Source organism: Parasteatoda tepidariorum, chromosome 12 (assembly GCF_982258835.1).
Source record: "Parasteatoda tepidariorum strain Cologne lab strain chromosome 12, Ptep-v5.0, whole genome shotgun sequence".
NCBI lineage: Eukaryota > Metazoa > Arthropoda > Arachnida > Araneae > Theridiidae > Parasteatoda > Parasteatoda tepidariorum.
In genome coordinates, this window is record NC_141766.1 from 5,976,243 (window position 1) to 5,995,693 (window position 19,451).

Genomic DNA, 19,451 nt, shown 5'->3' on the forward strand with positions numbered 1-19,451 from the left:
CGCACTGACGATAAAATCTGACCACTAAAAATGACTAAACTCATATCACGTCTAAATATTTTTGGCTCCTGATCAGTTTTGTATTAGCCATTCAATATATTCATCGAGTCAAAGAATTCAAATTTGACTTTCTAAATTCAAAAATATTATTGTCGCATAAATATTATTGTTGTACCTGTAGAATTTAGAAGAGAGAGAAAAAAAAAACAGATAAAAATTTACTTTCCTTGGATATTTGAAAAATGCAGAGAAACTATATATAAATCACACACTAACAATGAAATCTGACCACTAAAAATGACTAAACTCATATAAACTCAAACAGGTTCTTTCAGTTTTGTCGATGCTATTTATATGGACAAAAAATGCATTCACTTTATATAGCCTAAAAGGAAAATAAGTGTTCCACAAATAAAAATCATACCAGTTTACGAAAAATCAAGATACATTTATTGGTGTCCATATATATCCAATAAAATCCTCTCATGGTCATGAAATCCATTGTAAATACATAGTTAATTACGACAAGCAGTTGAACTTCTATAATTCCTGTTCTAACATTTTATCTCATTGTATCCAACTTGTATAATGATATCGTATGACACTCTCAGATCTTTCAAAGGCAACAGCGAGTGAGTGAAGCATTGTGGGATGCAATAAAAAAAGCATGCTTAACAAAAAGAAACGCGACAGAAACATGACTTCTCGATCATGATCTCACTTTGAAAAGTGGTTTTCTTCTTGTAAAAAGAGGGGAGAATTTTCGGAAATAAATTGACCATGAGTTAACAGAGTAAGAGAAGGAGCAAGATGCAGATGCTTATCAAACCCAGCGGTAGTTGGATGAATTATTTAAAAAAAAATCTGACATTACCAGTCTCGATTTTGTACCCAAACCAGACTCGGAAAGCTAATTAATCACGGGGGTTATCTCACGGTTTGACCCCTGTCAAAAGTTGTGGTCCATGATGAAGAAGACGAATGATTTAATTTCAGCGGGAGGCACGTGTGGTTTTTGTTGACCCATCTAAACTCATATTTTGATACAATCAAGAGTTCCTTCGTGTTATGTTTATCGGAAGGAAATAATTCCTGTGGGAATAAATTCCGGATCAACTAGAGTACATATATTTTGTAAAATAAAATAAATATTTCGTAAAATAAAGTAAATATTTTGATGCAATCAAGTGTTCCCTCTTGTTATGTTTATCGGGAAGGAAATAATTCCTGTTGGAATAAATTCCGGATCAACTAGAGTACACATATTTTGTAAAATAAAATGAATATTTCGTAAAATAAAGTAAATGTTTTAATGCAATCAAGAGTTCCCTCTTGTTATGTTTATCGGGAAGGAAATAATTCCTGTTGGGATAAATTCCGGATCAACTAGAGTACACATATTTTGTAAAATAAAGTAAATATTTCGTTGCCTTTTAAGTAGATTATAAAACTAAAAATATACATATTTACAACCATAACAGAATAAATTAAAAAAAAAAAACATTTTATTAGTTGACACCTTTTTATTTTTATGGAATAATGAAATAAACATTAAATGATGTTCTGAAAAAATAATTCAAAAATCATGTTCCTTGAATGTCACAGTTTTTGAATTCCAATTTTTTGCGACTTTTTCTAGTGGTAGCGAAATGCATACCTTACATTTTAAGTTGACAAATGTGATTTATTTTGCTACCAAGACATGAAATAACTAAGAACATGTCTTGATAGGCCTTTTACTATGGATGCAGTTTTCCTAGTGTTTACAAAGGCGATAATATTTTATCTATTCAGAATTAAAAGTATTTTGCCTTCATATAAATTATTTTTATTCATATATTAGAGGTCAGAAAGACAAATAATCATATTTTTAAGCTCTGATATATGTTTTATAAAAATTTCATCTAACTCACTATCACTGAAAAACTATTTCGTGAAAATATCTCATGTTAATTAATTTACTTGATCTGAATTAATTAATGTTAATTAATTTTTGTAAATGTATAGCTCCTAATTCGAACGGATATCGAGGAAACTTTTTCTTAGTTGTGGCAATATTAGTGTTTTAACATAAAAATCTTGAGTTTAAAATTTTAAAAAAAAATCTTTTACTTACAAGATAAATTAGTCATGTAAACGTATGAATACAAAATGCTTTATGAATACAAAATAATTGCAAAATATGTATTTCAAAATGTTATCCTATGTTACAAATGTATAACAAAATGTTTCATTTTAAAATGAAATAGTTAGAAGAATTGTTATTTTTCTACTACCACTATGTAAAATTTTTTCCAGTGACAGTTGGCAGCTATATAAGTACAACTTTTTCTAAGATTGCAAGTTACTTACGAATGTTTGAAAAAATATTAGTTAATTTTTATCACGCTATTGCACACTTGTTATGAATTTATATGAATGATTAATTTATTTACATGTAAAAGTGGTCAAAAACATCATTACATTAAATTTATAAATCCTAGAATTAAATCGAAAAGTATAATAGCAAACGGAAAATCTACAAAAGTCGGCAGCTTTGTGCATGTTAGCGAAACTGTTAAAAAGTCGTTTATTGCTCTTTTATTACCACAATAAACATTGTAGGAAATCGAAACACTTGACTTATAGTCACCTCAGAAACCCATCAGCCTTCTCTGCACTTTAGGTAAACTTATGAAAGAAATTATCCACACAAGGATCAACTTATTTGATTCCCTGATGAAAAATACGGCTTTCGGAGGCATCTTGACACAGAACCTCAAAATAGTCGACTATATTTGCCGGAACCCCATCAGGGTCTCATCTTCAAACTCATGCAACTAAAACATCCATCTAGTGTCAATAAAATTATATAGGCCTACTTACATAATGGAACCTTTCAAGTTAATTTTAAAAACATAAAGTCAACAATCAGAAAAATAACAACGGGCGTGCCCCCAAAGAAGTATTCTCGGGCCTCTGCAATTTATATTATTTATCTGCTTCTTTCCTGTTAAAAAATTTCCAGAGGGAACACTAAACTGAAGTTCTTGCCATAGATTCCCGGCTAATCCAGGGCTGAACCGGAAAAGAGAAACTTTTAAAAGGCTTTTGTTATTTTTACCCTAGCAGCGAAATAACTTGGGCTCTCATTGGACCAATATTCACGAATCTCGGCTCAATAAGGGTTCAGAGGTACGATATTTTTCCGATATGGGCCATATAAACATATCCGATTCACCCGATATTTTACAGCCACTTTACAACCAATATCGGCTCTATATGAAATTGTCAGATTCACCCGATATTTACTAATCATTATTCAGCCTATATAAGCCCTATATTGGCCCTATATAGGCCGATATTGACATTGCATATGACCAATATTAAAAAATCTAGACATCCCAACATTGGTCCCTCGGAGCATGCTCATATAGGGCACATATTGAGACTATTTTGAGTCCAACTGGGGCAAAGGTATAATTGTTGCTGGGGTAGTTATGAATTATTCACCATTATTTATTTTTCCCCAGCAATAAACCGTCTCGGTTATGTGTTATAACTGTCAATAATTTGCAGTAGTCATGGATATTTTATTTTTTTCCGAAAAAAGCTTAAAATTGATCATCAATATTTTTTCTCTTTTTCCTGGTCAATTACAGATATATATGCTGATAGTTTACGAGTTCAGATGCTCAATATAACCCGAACACTTAAAGAGCTCGAGTTATGCTATACTGCGCATTTAAACGCGTTCGTCAAAAAATATTCTGGATTAATCAAACTAATGGAATGGTCAAAATTTTTCTTTGGCGTGTTTAAAAAAAAATTGATATTGTCAGTGTAAAGGAAATCCAGCAAAATGGTAATAAAAAATTTGTGCAAATTTATAATGATATATTTCCAGGATAAGTTATTAATAATCACCGTTTCGAAATAACGTGTCATTTATAAATTTCCACGAGGCTTATTTAAATATATGCGTGATTACATAAGTAACAAATAACACGGAGTTTTGTTGCTACTGTAAGCGGATCTGAGCCTGCTTTATATCATTTTAAGAGAGTGGGCGCATGTTTGTGTGTTATACCGGCACGGTCAAAGCTTGACCTTACACGGACTAGTTAAAAGAAAAGACGAAATCCCAGACAAGAACTGTTTCACCATTTTTTTTTTTCCTTGGAGAAAGATGAATGACACTTCGGATGTGATAAAACGTTTCGTGTCGTTTCTGAACGCTTAGAAGTGCTAAGAATAAAAACGGTGTGAAAATGAGTAATTGCTTTTCGTTTGTCGCTTTTTAAAATGAATTCAATAAAAGAGATTTTGGAATCTTTTAATGTTATCTTAACAAAAGATGTTTTTGACCATTGCAAGTGAAGTTTACTCATACTAAAATTGACTAAATTTTCAAAATAATCACTTCAGTTGTAATACGTGTTTAATAAATAACTAAGGAATAACTTCATGCGCGGATGTAAATTTTCACGAAATGGGCGAATTAATCTTTTGCTGACTAGAAAAATCTTTTGCTGACTAGAAAAATCCTTTGCTGACTAGAATCAAAAGGCGAAGCATCCTTGCGATTTACGATAAACTATCAAAAAAAAAGTTTTAATTTAAATTAACGTAAACAAAATACTTTCATTTTTACTGAATAAAAAAACACTGCTCTTAACATAACAGTTAAAATATCAATCTAAAAATAAAATGTCATAACTCTTTTATTTTAATAGAACCCTGTATTTAGAAAACCACGAATATGAATACCCACCAACTACTGCAGAATTTCCATAGTTTCAGAAAATAGTTTCATTTGTGAAAGCAAAAGTTAATATTTTAATAAGTATATTGTCCACAAAAAAATAATTAAAACCTTTAGAGAGTTTGCGTACATTATACGTACGCATATATATATATATATATATATATATATATATATATAAGAAGTCATAGCGATTTTCGTTTTTTCCCAAACACGGAGAAAAAAGTTTCGGCGTATGGTTAAAGTCATTTCTGGTAAAAAAAAATTTTGATGATTAAACCAATCATTTAGCAAATTTTTCCGTTCGTTATTGTGTTACCGAAAATTGTGATTCAGTTCTTATTACCACACATCCAGTAAATTCAACTGAATAAATCCAACTATTACGCTTTTTCAAAAATATTTTATAAAGTGGTAGACAATTGAAAACTTTTGGTTATTTTACCAAACTTTTAAAAGCCTCACCACGAAAGTTTCATATAAACTTTTGAATCATTTGAATGCAATGGTGGGAAAGCTAAATGAAATTTACAAAATAAAGGGTAATACATTAAATCATAAAATAAGCAACAAGAAATTTTACCGAAAAGCGTAGAGAGTTGGCAACCTTGTTAGTTCTTCAAATTACCAAAATTCTTCAGAACAATCATTCACCAATTATTTGGTTGATGCCTTTTACCAAATGATGCCGATACCTTCTTTTGATGTTGATGCCTTTTACCAAATAGAATAAAATGTTTACGCTTCCATAGTTTATTTTAAATAGCGATTTATTTAAATGGTTGGTAAGAGTTTGATGACAGTTAGTTATTTTTTTCCCTAATACTTATATTTCTCAATTATAACAAGAGGTTAAAACATAAATGATCATTTCAAATGTTAAAGTGCTTTAAAGACACCAAATTCAAATATATCAATCTATGGTGCCCGTTTTACCATTTTTAAAGGGGGTAAAGAGATTTATATTTCTCGCACATAAGTGGGTTTCTTTATAAATACAAAGAAGGCCTTAAAATCTCTTTTCAATTTGAAAAACAGAGAGCACAAGTTTGACAAAAACAGTAAATATAAAAATAAGTGTTATAAGCGTTATTTGACGCTATAGAGCGCTTAGTGAAACAGCGATACAACACGGCAAAAAGGACCTTAGAATTTATTATAAATAAAACAACCATACTTTTTTGGGACCTCCATCGCAGATGGGTATTATTCTTCCCTCAAATGCTTTAAAGGGCAGAGGTAGCGGGTTCAATATCTTTGTGCTGTTTTCCTTATTATTGTGAAATCTGTTCTTCAATTTAAAAAGAGACAAGCTATTCTTTGCATTAAGCACACGAGGCTTCACATGTATCTAAACCAAATATATTTAGTTATTGTTATATATCAAGGGTAACGGGGGGATTTGAGCCTACTTCCTCTATTTTAAATAGGGTTTGACGAAAAGGTGAGACTGATCGGCCAAGAAAGCCCTTGCAAAACGAATAATTAAAAAAAAATAATAATAAAAATAAATAAAATTATTATTCCAGTATTTATTTGTTACCCATACAAATGTAGGCTTGTGTACTCATGGCGAAATATGATTTTTCCATTTTAAGTTGAACATATATATACACACATATATACGTATATATATATATATATATATATATATATATATATATATATATATATATATATATATATATATATATATATATATATATATATATATATATATATATATATATATATATATATATATATATATATATATATATATATATATATATATATATATATATATATACAGTGGAGCATCGTTTATACGACGATCACTTATACGACGTTTACATTTATACGACGTTTTAGTGTGGTCCCAAATCATTCCTATTCATTTTAATGTAAAAATATATCGTTTATACGACGCACAGAATCGGTTATACGTCGATTTTTAGATTTTGTTCTTTATTTAATTTTTTATTTTTTCTTGTGTATTTTAAAAAAGGGCGGAATTTGCCAACATGAATGATACAGAAAAGGGTGTCAACAAGAATGCTTGGATGTAGACCGTAATTTTTACTAGATGACTAAAAACTAAACAATGTTATGAAGAGGAAAAAACGAAAAATTTTGCTATTCATCGACCAATGTCCAGCGCACCCATCGATACTAATTATTTTGGAAAATGTAAAAGCTCTCCTTTTTCCTGCAAATTGCACAAGTGCGCTTCAGCCATTAGATTTGGCCGTGATTAGAAATTTAAAATTGCATCATAGAAAGCAGTAACTTCAACTCGCTATTCAAAGCATTGTAAAGAATAATAGCAAGAAAATATAATTAAAGGTAACATACATTCAAATGGCTCACTGCAATTTTTCTCCTTTGGTTATTTGTTTGTTTTGCTTTGTCTAATTTAGAAATTTATGTAAATCAACACGCTAAACAATAAAATTAACTGAAAACAGAGTTAGTTTCAGTTTTAGAAGTAAAAATCGATTATACGACGTTATCGTTTATACGACGTTTTTCGGTGGTCCCTTCAGCGTCGTATAAACGATGCTCCACTATATATATATATATATATATATAATATCAAGAAAATAGCAGGATATCGTGAGTAGGGTAGTTAAACGAACAAGCGTATAACAACCCTGCAATGAATTCTCTGTCACACTATCGAAAATAAACTTGTTCAGACCTGTTACATATTCACCAGAATTTGAGGTCTTATGCGAAATATTTTTTAGTGATAGTGAAATACAGCAGCAATAATTGGAACAAATAGTTTTTATAATGTCTTTTTGGAATATAAAAACATGGCTTATAGTATATTTATCTAAATAATTATTTATTTACAATGATCTACAAAATTCAGTAATTAACAGGAATTTTTTAGTAACTAAATTTTTTAGATCACTGGATCAAGAAAATTTCTGTTTTAATCCATACTGTAAAAAACAATTGTAAAATAATTAGATCATTTTTAATGATGATTGTTTTCTAAGAGCATTTACTTTGCAGTATATTCTGATAATATTATTCCGTTAAAAACTGTATAGTAGAATATATCGTTTTTTCTTTGAATTCACTGTTTTCAAACAGGAAAAAACTGCTAGTCAGGGATTTTCTGTGTGATCGCTGATTTCTGATTAGTCAAATAAAATAAAATAAATAAAAATACTTTATCGAATTCGATGTTGGCCATTTTAAATAAGATCAGGAAAAAAACAGCGTTTTCTGAAGAAGAATCCGACCATGCAAAGAAGCGTGCAAATTTTATTACTTAATTTTTAGAGTAAATGTTTCTATTTTTAATAAACAATAGTCAAATAATTAAAAAAAATTGAAAGCTTGTTTGTTCATCCGGAGTTATTCCAAAAGTTGCATCGTGGCACGATATACTGTTTTGATTGTGTGAACGACTTGCTGTCTAATTGTAAGTTTTTTAAGTGCTTTATATATTTTTTTCAAAGCTTGCAAAGTAATTAATCTATATTTTTAATTACAGTTTTTCTTAATAAGAGTTAATTTCTAAGTGTTCTTTTCTTTTTCTTCTAATTCAACTTAATTAAAACAGTTATATTAATTAAGTTGAATTAAATTAACGAACCCTACTTTCACTAAGTGAACTATATACAATAAATTTTCATTATTATTTCATTTTGTGCTATGAGTAATTTTTAATACTATGTTTATTGACATTTCAAAACAATAAGCATGCACTTAAAAAAAATTCCTTAATTTATATCAATGAGGTTTTGATTTGAAAAAAAAACTGTGAAATTTTTCAAAATTCTTTTTTTTTCTTCATCTAAATAAACAGATTTTTTAATTTGTTTAATTATGTGAAAATATCTTTACGATTACTAATTTTCTGTAAGCTCAAAACTTAAGTAAATTTGTTTATCATTTGAAAAATTCTCTAATCGAATTTTTCAAATAGTTAAAATTATATTAACGTTCAAAATTGATTCTGAATTATTGCTCTCTATTTCAGTATAATCTTTTCATCAAGAGTGTTTTTTAAAAAAATAAATAAATTGTATAAGAAATATATTTTTCTTCACTTATCACGAATAATTTTGACTCGTAATTATAAAATTTCAATTTTGTTTAGGTATATTTTTACGATAAAAGTACTAAAAAGAATGAAATCTCTAATTGGAAGGCATTTTACCGAAAATAAGTTTCCCTTGACGACTGTGCTAGAGATATGTATGAAAGGCAACAAAAAAAAAAAATGTAATATAGCATTAAAGAAAACATTTATTCTTCACATAATTACGGAGTGCGTTAAAACATTTGTCCTACCGCTTTACTCATGGAAAAAATCAGGGTTCTTCATACGGAAGAACGGCTTATGTAACATTAAGCACTTTCCGTCGAGATTCAAAGCCGGAAATAGACGGAAGGTGTGAGACTGCATGGCGGATAATCCTTCCAACTACGACAGATGATGCCAAGCATTATTTTTGCCATAATACTAACTCATGGAAATGTTAAAATGCCTCATTCTTCACAACTTTTTTTAGTAATCATCATTTTGAGAACTGCTAAATTTTCAGTCAATTAATGCATTTCCAAAATATAACGAAAATGTTATTTTGTGACATTTGATTTAGTCTCTTGTACTAAATAATCTCTTAGACTGTAATAAATTAAATAAAAGAAATTTGTGCAAAAAATTCTAGAGGCCAGAAATTTTCTGCATGTAAAAAAACAATTCTGCAATATAACAGTAAAAGTCTAACAGCAAAAGTTGCCAGAAACTTTCTGTATGTACTGGAAATACTTGTACCAAAGGGCTTTTTTCTGTAGGCACTCACGGAAAAAAACTGCAACATACAGATTATGCCTGTGGGTGCATTACGGAGAAAAACAGAATTATACAGATTTTTCCAGCAAATAGATACTTTTTGTACATACAGAAAATTTCTGGAAACTACTGCTGCCAGATATTTTTTGTTTTATTACAGGATAATTTTTTACAGTACAGTCTCTGCCGAGGGGATGTAAATGTACATTCAATCTCCTGATTATTTCCTGATTTTGAAGAGATATTATATTTTTAGTTTTAAAGCGGTAACAAATTGTATGGGTTAATATTTTTTATCTTTGCTTAACAAAGTTGATTCATTAGGATTTTAACCTCTACTACATATATATAATTTAAAGAAATGTATAAAAATCCTAAAAATACTCTTAAGAAATATAAAGTCTTAGCGTCATTAAAAAAATTTCCTCTTACAATTATTATATCGCTACCACTACAAAGAATCTTAATTTAAAAAAAAAAAAAATTTGAGCAGTTTGTGATATGGCCTAAATTGGGAAAAGCTCAAAATGTGGTTTACGACTGGGCAACCCTCTACGACCAAAATTTTAAAAAATTTTATTTTTATAATTTTATAACCGTCGTTGAACAGCTGACGCAATTTTGGGTTTGCGACTGCTAATGCTCAACTCCGTAGCCTTGTAATTCTGAACCCAATCCAGAAGACATGGAAACTCCTGAATCCGTACCCCCAGAGGTATGATTTGTTATGGAAGCATGGAGGACTTCGTGACCCGACAGATTTAACGTGCATCAGTCACCATTTACTACACGGGGAGTCTTCGGCCGGAGGGGATCAAATCCCCGACTTCTTATACATGGGTTCAGCGCCCTAAAAACCAGGCTATCCTGGTCCCATTAATAAATTTTGCAGTGTACAACACATCAAGGAGCCATAGGGTTCATGATGGTGGAATGTCCAGATAACAATAAGATGATTAATTTAATGTTTACGGGCTGCTTGCAACTCGGAAAATTGGTATTAAAACAATTTTACTAACCCATTTGGGACCTTTTATCAGGAAAACTCTTTTTTTGAAAAAAGAAAAAAGTTCAAGTGTGTAACTGTTCGGATTTATTTTGCGGAAACAAGATAGTGATTGTTAATGGAAATGATACCATGATTGTTAATGGAATCCATGATTGTTAATGAAAAAAAAATGAGTAAAATTTCACATAATAAAAATAATAGTTTAGACAACTTATATTTTGTAATTAGACTTTAAAACCCTTTTTTTTGATACGTTTAAATTTTTTAATATATTTGTCAATTTAAAGAATTTACTTCCATTAAGAGATTTTAACATAATTAAAAGCTACAAATATAATTAAACACTTGGTAGAATTATTTTTAATTATAATGATATTAGCAAAAATTGAGGGAAAATTGACATAACTGATTATTATTGTAAGTGTGAAGAAGAGAAATATTTCGAATTTTTGGTAAACATCATAAACATATTATTATTGGTAAATTAAATATTATAGATAACTCAGAACTGAGAAATTTAATTTTAAAAGCCATGAACTTCAGACCCATTTACCGTATATCGAGTAATAAAGATATCTAACAGATTCTCTTTACCTTTAGGTATGTTAACAGAATGGAAATGGTCTGTTCATTACTTTATTATTAATAATATGGTAAATTTAAATAACAGTAATAATTCAACAGATTTTTTTTTTAAATTGATCAAGGGATTAGGCCACTTCAGACGAATTTTGTAATTACCCCCATTAACAACAACTAATAATAATTATGCAATCTTCTGAAAAAAATTCTATGTTAAGCTTTTAAATAAAGAGTTTAAAAATCGAAAAAAATAAGCTTAATAATTTAAATAATAATTTCCTCATTAAAATTTTTTATCTTACTATAAGAGGTTAAAAATTAAAATTAATTATATGCAATTTCCATAGTTAATTATCAGTCTAAAATTTCTATTTAATTTAGAACAATCACTTGTAGATCTAATACTTATTTAACTTTACCTGGCACTATTATCACTGACTACTTAAATAAAAATATTAACAATATTATTAAAGTAGGTTTTACTTGGATTGTCACTAATTATCAACCTGTTTCAGAATTTATTAAACAAAATAAAATTAATTTGATTGCTACTTTTGATTTCCAAGATCTTCTTAATCGATGATATTAAAATATCTTTAATTGTGATTTTGATTATTGAGAAATTCTAATTATTAGACAATTATAAGACAATATTAAGTATTAAAAAAAGAGGTTTTAAAAGGAGTATTTAAGTATTAAAAAAGAAGAAAATATTAACATTGTTGACTTATACTGTAAAAGGAATGATTTTAAATTTAATTTAAATAAACTAATTGCATAGAATTCTAATGTTTCTAAAAATATTTATTTAAATACTACTTCTAATCAAATTAAAAGAATTTGTAGTAATGCTTATTTACTAAAAACCAAATCGACGAACTCTTTCAATATTTAATAAAAAAACAATGGATATCCACCTAATGCAATGAAATTTCATTTAAAATCGCTGAGTTAATTGTACGTTATAATTAAAAATTTCTTTGTTAACTAAATTTATATTTTTACCATGTGTAAATACAATTCAGACAAATGCGTGGCTAAAATTCTTTTTATATTTAACAAAGAATTTTTTTTCAATCAGTGTTAATAATTCATCGACATTAAAATGTTATAACGAAAGTTCGACCTTTTATTAATAATAAACATTGAATTATCCAGTATAATATAATTAACTTGCGCAAATCCAGTCTCGGGCCAATTCAAGGGTAACCGACAAATCAAATGCGGTTCTGTACTTCAGTAAGAGCGCGCAATAAAATACATTCCACTATATTTACGCTTTTATTTTCATATTTTGATAACGCGAAAACTTGTTACGAAAATATTTTAAATCCTTTTTGCAAGATGCTGGTAGGTGTAAAGATATTTGAATTACTACTACTCGCTACTCGCTTTTTAGGTTGTGTTTTATTCTGTTTTTTTTTTCTTTTCTTGTATTGTTTTTATTCTTGAATTTTTATTTTCTATTTTTTGCTTGATGTGTTTTACTTTGTATTTTTTGCTTAATTTGTTTTTTGTTTTTTTTCCTTTTCTTACTTTTTTGGTGCTCCTTACAGTATTGTCTTGATATATTTTGCTTTGGTTATATTAATACAATATTAGAAAGTCTCAACTAGTCTCAAACTAGTTTTGTTTTTTCAAAATGGTATTTATAGTTTCCCTGAATTACATGGTTATAAAGAACACTTGTCTGCTGCTTTAAAAATAATACTTACGTCGAAAAAGAATGATTTTAACTTATCGCACCATAAGCTGAAATTCACACCATGCCGTACTCATGTTGAATACCACGCCATACGCACCAGAGAAGTAGGGAAGCGTTGCAATAACTCTAGTGATTTTTTAAAAAAAAAATCCTTAAAAAAATTTTTTTAGACGATATTATTAAATTGCTTAAAAACTGGAACTTGTATAGAGATCTCAAACCGAAAGTATCGATTGCAAACATTATATATTCTCCAGCGTAGAAATAGATGCGAATTCAATTTTATAATTTAAAAAAAAAAATATTGAACATTTTCTGTATGTATCAATTCTGTGTACATCGGCGTAATAGTGTTTTTTGAAGGCTATTGTATTAAATTAAGGTATTAAATTTTTAACTAATGCCAAAACAATATTTCTTGATTTGATCCACTTCATAATTACAAGCATCCCTCACATTTGATGAAAGCAGGGATCCCAATTTAATGAATTACTTTGAACTGAATTTAGATAAGGTTCACCCAATGAATTATTTTGGTTAAAAACCATTTTTCTTTTCTTTAGGGATATCATAATTTTCACTTATTTTTCATTTTTGATGGAAGCACCAATTTATGAACTTAAATTATTAGCAGGCATTTGAAACCTATTTCGGTGAATTATTTTGGTTTCCCATGGTTACATCCCATGGTTAGGGACCAAATTTGATTAAAAACTAGGAAAATTCATAATTTTCAATCATTAGTCACTTTTAATGGAAGCACCAATTTATGACCTTAAATTATTAGCAGGAGTTTAAAACCTATTGTTTCGGCGACATTGAAATTTTCAAGCAACTTTTAATGGTATAAATTTAAGTCTTTAAATAGAATTTTTTTTTTTTTTTTTTATTTACGCAAAATCAATTCTCACTTTTAACGGAAGCACCACTGACAATAAATTACAATCTTTAAATCGTTAAATGGTGTTGGAACTATAATTATTTTGATTTATTCAATTAATTACTATGGTGAAGAACCATTTTACTTGTTAAAGGCAACATCATAATTTATAATGATTTCTCACCAATTTTAATTACTGGCGTGTAAAGCATTATTTAGTCAATTACTTCAATTTTTTACGACAATTTAAAAAGAAGTAATAAAAATAATATAAAAAATATACAAAAATTTTAAAATTAAATAAAATCTCACCTTCATTATTTGCACTGAAACCCGATCATCTTCTGTTATAGGATTGCCTGAAAGCATAACGCGTCAAAAGGTGCGTTTAACCACAAACTCGCTCTCCCAACTGCTTTGCCAGAGCTCTGGCCATTAAACCTTAGCATGGACTGCTTATTCATTGGCCAATGTTACCTGTCAGTCATTTAATATAGGCGGAGCATAAGGGCGGATCTTTAATACAAGAGATCCTCTTACATTCTTCTTTTCATGTGAGAGCAGAAGGGGGGACGAACTTCCAGAGCTCTACACAATTTCTTGGTTCGGGTATCCCCCATTGGATATTCTTTCCCCTTCTCATCATTGATTGCACCTCAAACCCTCCTTTTATGTCCCAATTAAATAAATACATTGCGGTTTTTCTTCATTTTGGAAGGGTACAGAAATATTGAATTCTTTCAATCCTCAGTAGCATATTACTTTTATCTAGTCAGAAAACATAATCTATTGACCTATATAATCCTATCGATCTATTAAATTCACAAATATTGACTGAGAATGAATACAGAAACATGGCATATTGTATTATTTCTATATTTAATTATCTTTAATCAGTTGCATAAACGCTTTATAAAGTTAATTCTTAGATGCTGTATTTTATAAAAATAGAAAAATATACTCTACTCGATAGTGATCAGTAAAATTCACAGTTATCGACTGAGACTGAATACAAAAATATAGCATATTGTATTCTATGCAGAATTTCATCTTTTTTAAACAGTTTCATAAATGCTTTATCTTTTATCAGGTTAATTCTTAGAACCTGTGTTACACTAAGATAGAGCAATATAATCAGCTCCATTGATCCATAAAATCCATATTTATTAACTGAGAATACAGAAATATGGCATAGTGTATTATTTCTATGTTTAATTATCTTTAATCAGTTGCATAAACTCTTTATCCTACTTTTATCAAGTTAATTCTTAGATGCCATATTTTATAAAAATAGAACAAAATACTCTACTCTATATTGATCCATAAAATACACAGTTATCGACTGAGAGTGAATACAGAAATATAGCATATTGTATTCATTGCATATTTAATTATCCATAAACAGTTTCATAAACGCTTAATCTTTTATCGAATTAATTCTTAGAACCTGTGTTACACTAAGATAGAACTATATAATCAGCTCCATTGATCTATAAAATCCATATTTATTGGCTGATAATACAGAGATATGGCATATTACAGGGGTTGCCAAGCTCCTTGATAGTCGAACCATTTTTCAAAATTTGAAATTTTCCACGAGCCGCAATTAAATAGGTATTTAAAAGGTATGCAAAAAAGGTATTAATTTTTTTTACATGAGTTATATTTATTGAAAACATAAGTAAAAATACAAAATATGTTTATTGAATTTAAATATTAAAAATTAAACACATTTACTTTACTTTTCTTGATAATTCTTTAAAATTTGGTGAATAATTGGTGACAGCACTTCTTTGAAATGCTGGTTAGTTAATACTGATCGGTGTTTGGATTTCACGAATTTTAAAGTGGAATAATTGACAAAGTAAGGTGGAATGATTCACATAAGTACGTTGTTCCGAATATTGAAATAATTCGACAAGCAGCCTTTTTTGATTCAGGATACTCCGATTCTGGTACAAATTTTCAAAATTCAGTAATCGACGTCGACTTATATTTTAATTGTAGAGCTTGATCTTCTTACATCTCAATTAATTCTAATTCTTCAGATGCTTTTTGTGTCATAATTATATTGGAAATGAAAAACTCACCTTGAATTGAACAACGTTGCACTTAGTCTTTCCTATTTGTTCTCAGTAATTTAAAAGACATTTTGAACACACACGGAACGATATTAATTTTTTAAAATATAATAGCACAAAAATGAAAAGTGAACTCTGGTACATTTATCGAGAGCCACAAATAATCCTTCAAAGAGCCGCATGTGGCTCGCGAGCCGCAGGTTGGCCACCCCTGCCATATTGTATTCTTTTGATAATTAGTCATCTTTCATTAGATGCATAAAGGCTTTATTTTACAAACCTTTAATTAGTATTATGGGAACTTCTATAATACAAATTATTGACCTCTATCACTCTATCGATCTATAAAATTCGCAGTTGTTGACTGAGAAGGAATACAGAAATATGGCATTTTGTATTCTTTTGATATTTAGTCATCTTTAATAAGTTGCATAAAGGCTTCATTATACAAACCTTTAATTATTATTATAGGAACTTCTATAATACAAATTATTGACCTCTATCACTCTATCGATCTATAAATTCGCAGTTGTTGACTGAGAAGGAATACAGAAATATGACTTATTGTATTATTTTTATATGAATTAAAATATCAGTTTTCACTTTTGTTTCTTTTATCTAGTTCATTCCTGGAATCTGTATCTATTGTACCATATAATACACTTTATTGATCAATAAAATCCCAAGATATTCAGTGAAAGTGAATGTGCAAATATTGCATATTATAAACTTTCTTTAATCAGTTGAATAAATGCCTTCTTTTATTTAGTTCATCTCAAAACTTGTAAAACATAAACTATTGAATTGAACAATCCATTCTATCGATCTATAAAATCCACAGTTCATATTTGTATTGTCATATTTGTATTCTTTTTGTTATCAGTCCAATGCTCATTTTTTCAAGTTTATCTCAGAACCTGTATTCGATTGAACTGTGTAATCCACTCGATCTACTTTTATTGACCATAAAATCCATATTATTGATCATTAAAATTAATTTTTTTTTAAATTATTTTTCTGTATCATCAGATTTTACTTGAAAGATAAATTTTCCGTTGGGGAAGAATTATTTCGAAATGTGGCGTAAATAATGGATATTATTTATTGTTACTTATTCATTTTTTTATTTTATACCTGTAAATCAACTTTTCATCGATTCTTTAATACACATGTTTTTTCTGAGAAATTTTAATCAGGGAACATGGAGAGATTCTTCCATCCGTTGTTTCCTATTTATTTGACTTACTAATCATATAATAGAATTACTCCGTATTTTTCAAACATTGTAGTAATACCTTTTTTAATGAACAAGACAAGGAGCAAATTTTTAAGGTCGAATAGAGATTTTATTTAGTTATCTATTAATTATTACTAGTCACTCAATCAAATTATTTTTAATGCATTTCACACCTCAGAATTACCTTCAAGTTCGTTAAAATTTTATAATAGAAGAATTTCGTTATTAACCTTTCATTAAAGAAAGATTTTTTATAAAAGAACATGTTTTCATCGATCGAAAAATTGTTTTCTTTAAAGATTGTTTTCTTTACGATTATTTCATATTTTTCACTTAAGAAGCGTCTGCAGTGGATGGTAGATATATCTTCTTGACACTATGCAAAATTCCAGTACAAAGTACTTTCTAACTCCAATTTTACTGTAAAAGTTTTCTGAAGGAAAAAAAATCTGATATACCGTAATTTCTAAAGTTACATTTATCTTTTCACAGTAATTAAACAAATTTTGCGTTAAAAATTACGGTATAAAATTTTACGGTAAAAATAGATGATACATCTATGGAATCTTTTTATGGTAACATTTCTCTCGTTTCGATTCCAATTGTTAAGCATTTTGCGTATTTAAAACGGCGTTTAATTTATTAATTGCATTTATAAATTTAATTTCAAATGACGACATCTATATGAACATATTTCTAAAAAGAATCATCATCAGAAATATTAAAGCAGTTATGACACTGTGTTCGTAGTCCTTATAAAAAGTATTATCAATATTATAGTTAAAAATGACTTTTTATTAGCTTCAAAAACCCAGAATTTCATGACGAGATATATTTATTAGAAAACTATCGTGGTGAATACAAACGTATAAAAATGTGCATATTTTTCTTAATTTCCGCTACCACTTTTTAAGAACAGACATATTCAAAAATAGGTACTCCGATACTTTCGATAGAACGGCTACCACTTCAGCTGCGTCTAGAAACTAATCTCATGAAACTCATTCTCGCAAAAGTGGTCTGATATTGTATCTAATACATAATTCCAATTGGTACGAATTAGAACGACAACCACTTCAACTGCGTCTAGAAACTGATCTCATGAAACTCATCCTTGTAAAAGAGGTCCGATATTGTATCTAATATATAATTCTAGTTGGTGCGAATTAGAACGGCAACCACTTCAGCTGCGTCTAGAAAACTGGACTCACGAAGCTCATCCTTGCAAGAAAAGTTCTGATATTGAATCTAATACATAATTCTAGTTAAACCACTAAGATTAGGAATGTTTTATTTACTATTTTGTATAGTTAGAAGAACATAATTACTTAGGAAGAGTAAAACCAGTTCAGAAAGTTACTCGAGTAACCTTCAGTCGTCCTAGTAAATTCCTCTTTTATTTATTTTTTTGTTTTTGCATCATATTTATATATTTTATAACGTCATTGATTTTTATCTTAAATATGTAACAAACAGACAGAGGAGGAATAACAAAACAGAGGAGGAAAAACTGTTAATTTTTGAAAGAAAAATTGTGAGGAAAATCTTTGGATCTCTTCAAGAGAATAACGTAAGGAGAATTCTTTACAACCACGAAATTTACAAAAAATATGACAAATTCGGTGGGACCGACATTGTGAGAACTATTAAAGCATCACGCATTAGGTGGCTGGGCCACCTCTTCAGAAATTCTGATGCCGTTCCTGCCAAAAAAGTGACTTTTTCCACAATTGAAGGGACGAGACGTAGGGGACGACCACCTACAAGATGGATAGACGACGTTGAAAAGGACCTCAAGCTATTGGGAGTTAACCGATGGCGGGCCGCCGCACCGGACAGGGCCAGATGGAGGAAAATCTGCGAGTCAGCATTGGCCAGTGAAAGGCTGTTGCGCTTATAAAGAAGAAGAAGATGTATCGCCGTTTAAGTTTGGTGCTGCTTTTAACTTTCTATTGAATCTTATTCTAGAAAACAAGTCATAATTTCATACTTGTGAGATTTAAGAAATTTTTATAGAAAACTATAAAATTGCAAAACAAACAGCAAGTTCCATACTTAATAAAATTGACGACAATACCCACATTTGAAAGTAAGATACGGAAAGTAATAAATACGTCAGAATTTTTTTCTTATTGTTTATGAAAAAGACTACGTCTTTTTCGAGGATGATTTTCCTAATTGGTAGAGAAAATGAAATCACAATTGTAGAACCTAAACATGCCTCTATATACGCGTTTCATTTATTTACGTGTAGTGCTGATCAATTCTAGTAAAATTTATAAATTCAGGATAGGAAAAGTCAAAAATTCGTACTAATTTAAGAAAGTGAAATCTTTCAAAAAATTCTTGAAGTTCGTAGCTATGCAATTATATTTTTATACATTTTGATAACATTCTAAAATTAAGTGGATTATT

General features: G+C 29.0%; 1 protein-coding gene across 2 annotated transcripts in view; it reads right to left on the reverse strand.

The window, feature by feature from the left end:
* The window catches only part of Awh (LIM/homeobox protein arrowhead), an 88,655-nt gene extending 74,490 nt beyond the window's left edge, over positions 1-14,165 (reverse strand). For both annotated transcript variants that reach the window (XM_016070141.4, XM_043041343.3), the window contains exon 1: positions 14,031-14,165. In XM_016070141.4, coding sequence (XP_015925627.1) covers positions 14,031-14,087 — 57 coding nt within the window. In that variant the 5' untranslated portion in view covers positions 14,088-14,165. The remainder of the gene's footprint in view (positions 1-14,030) is intronic.
* Positions 14,166-19,451: the final 5,286 nt, after the last annotated feature.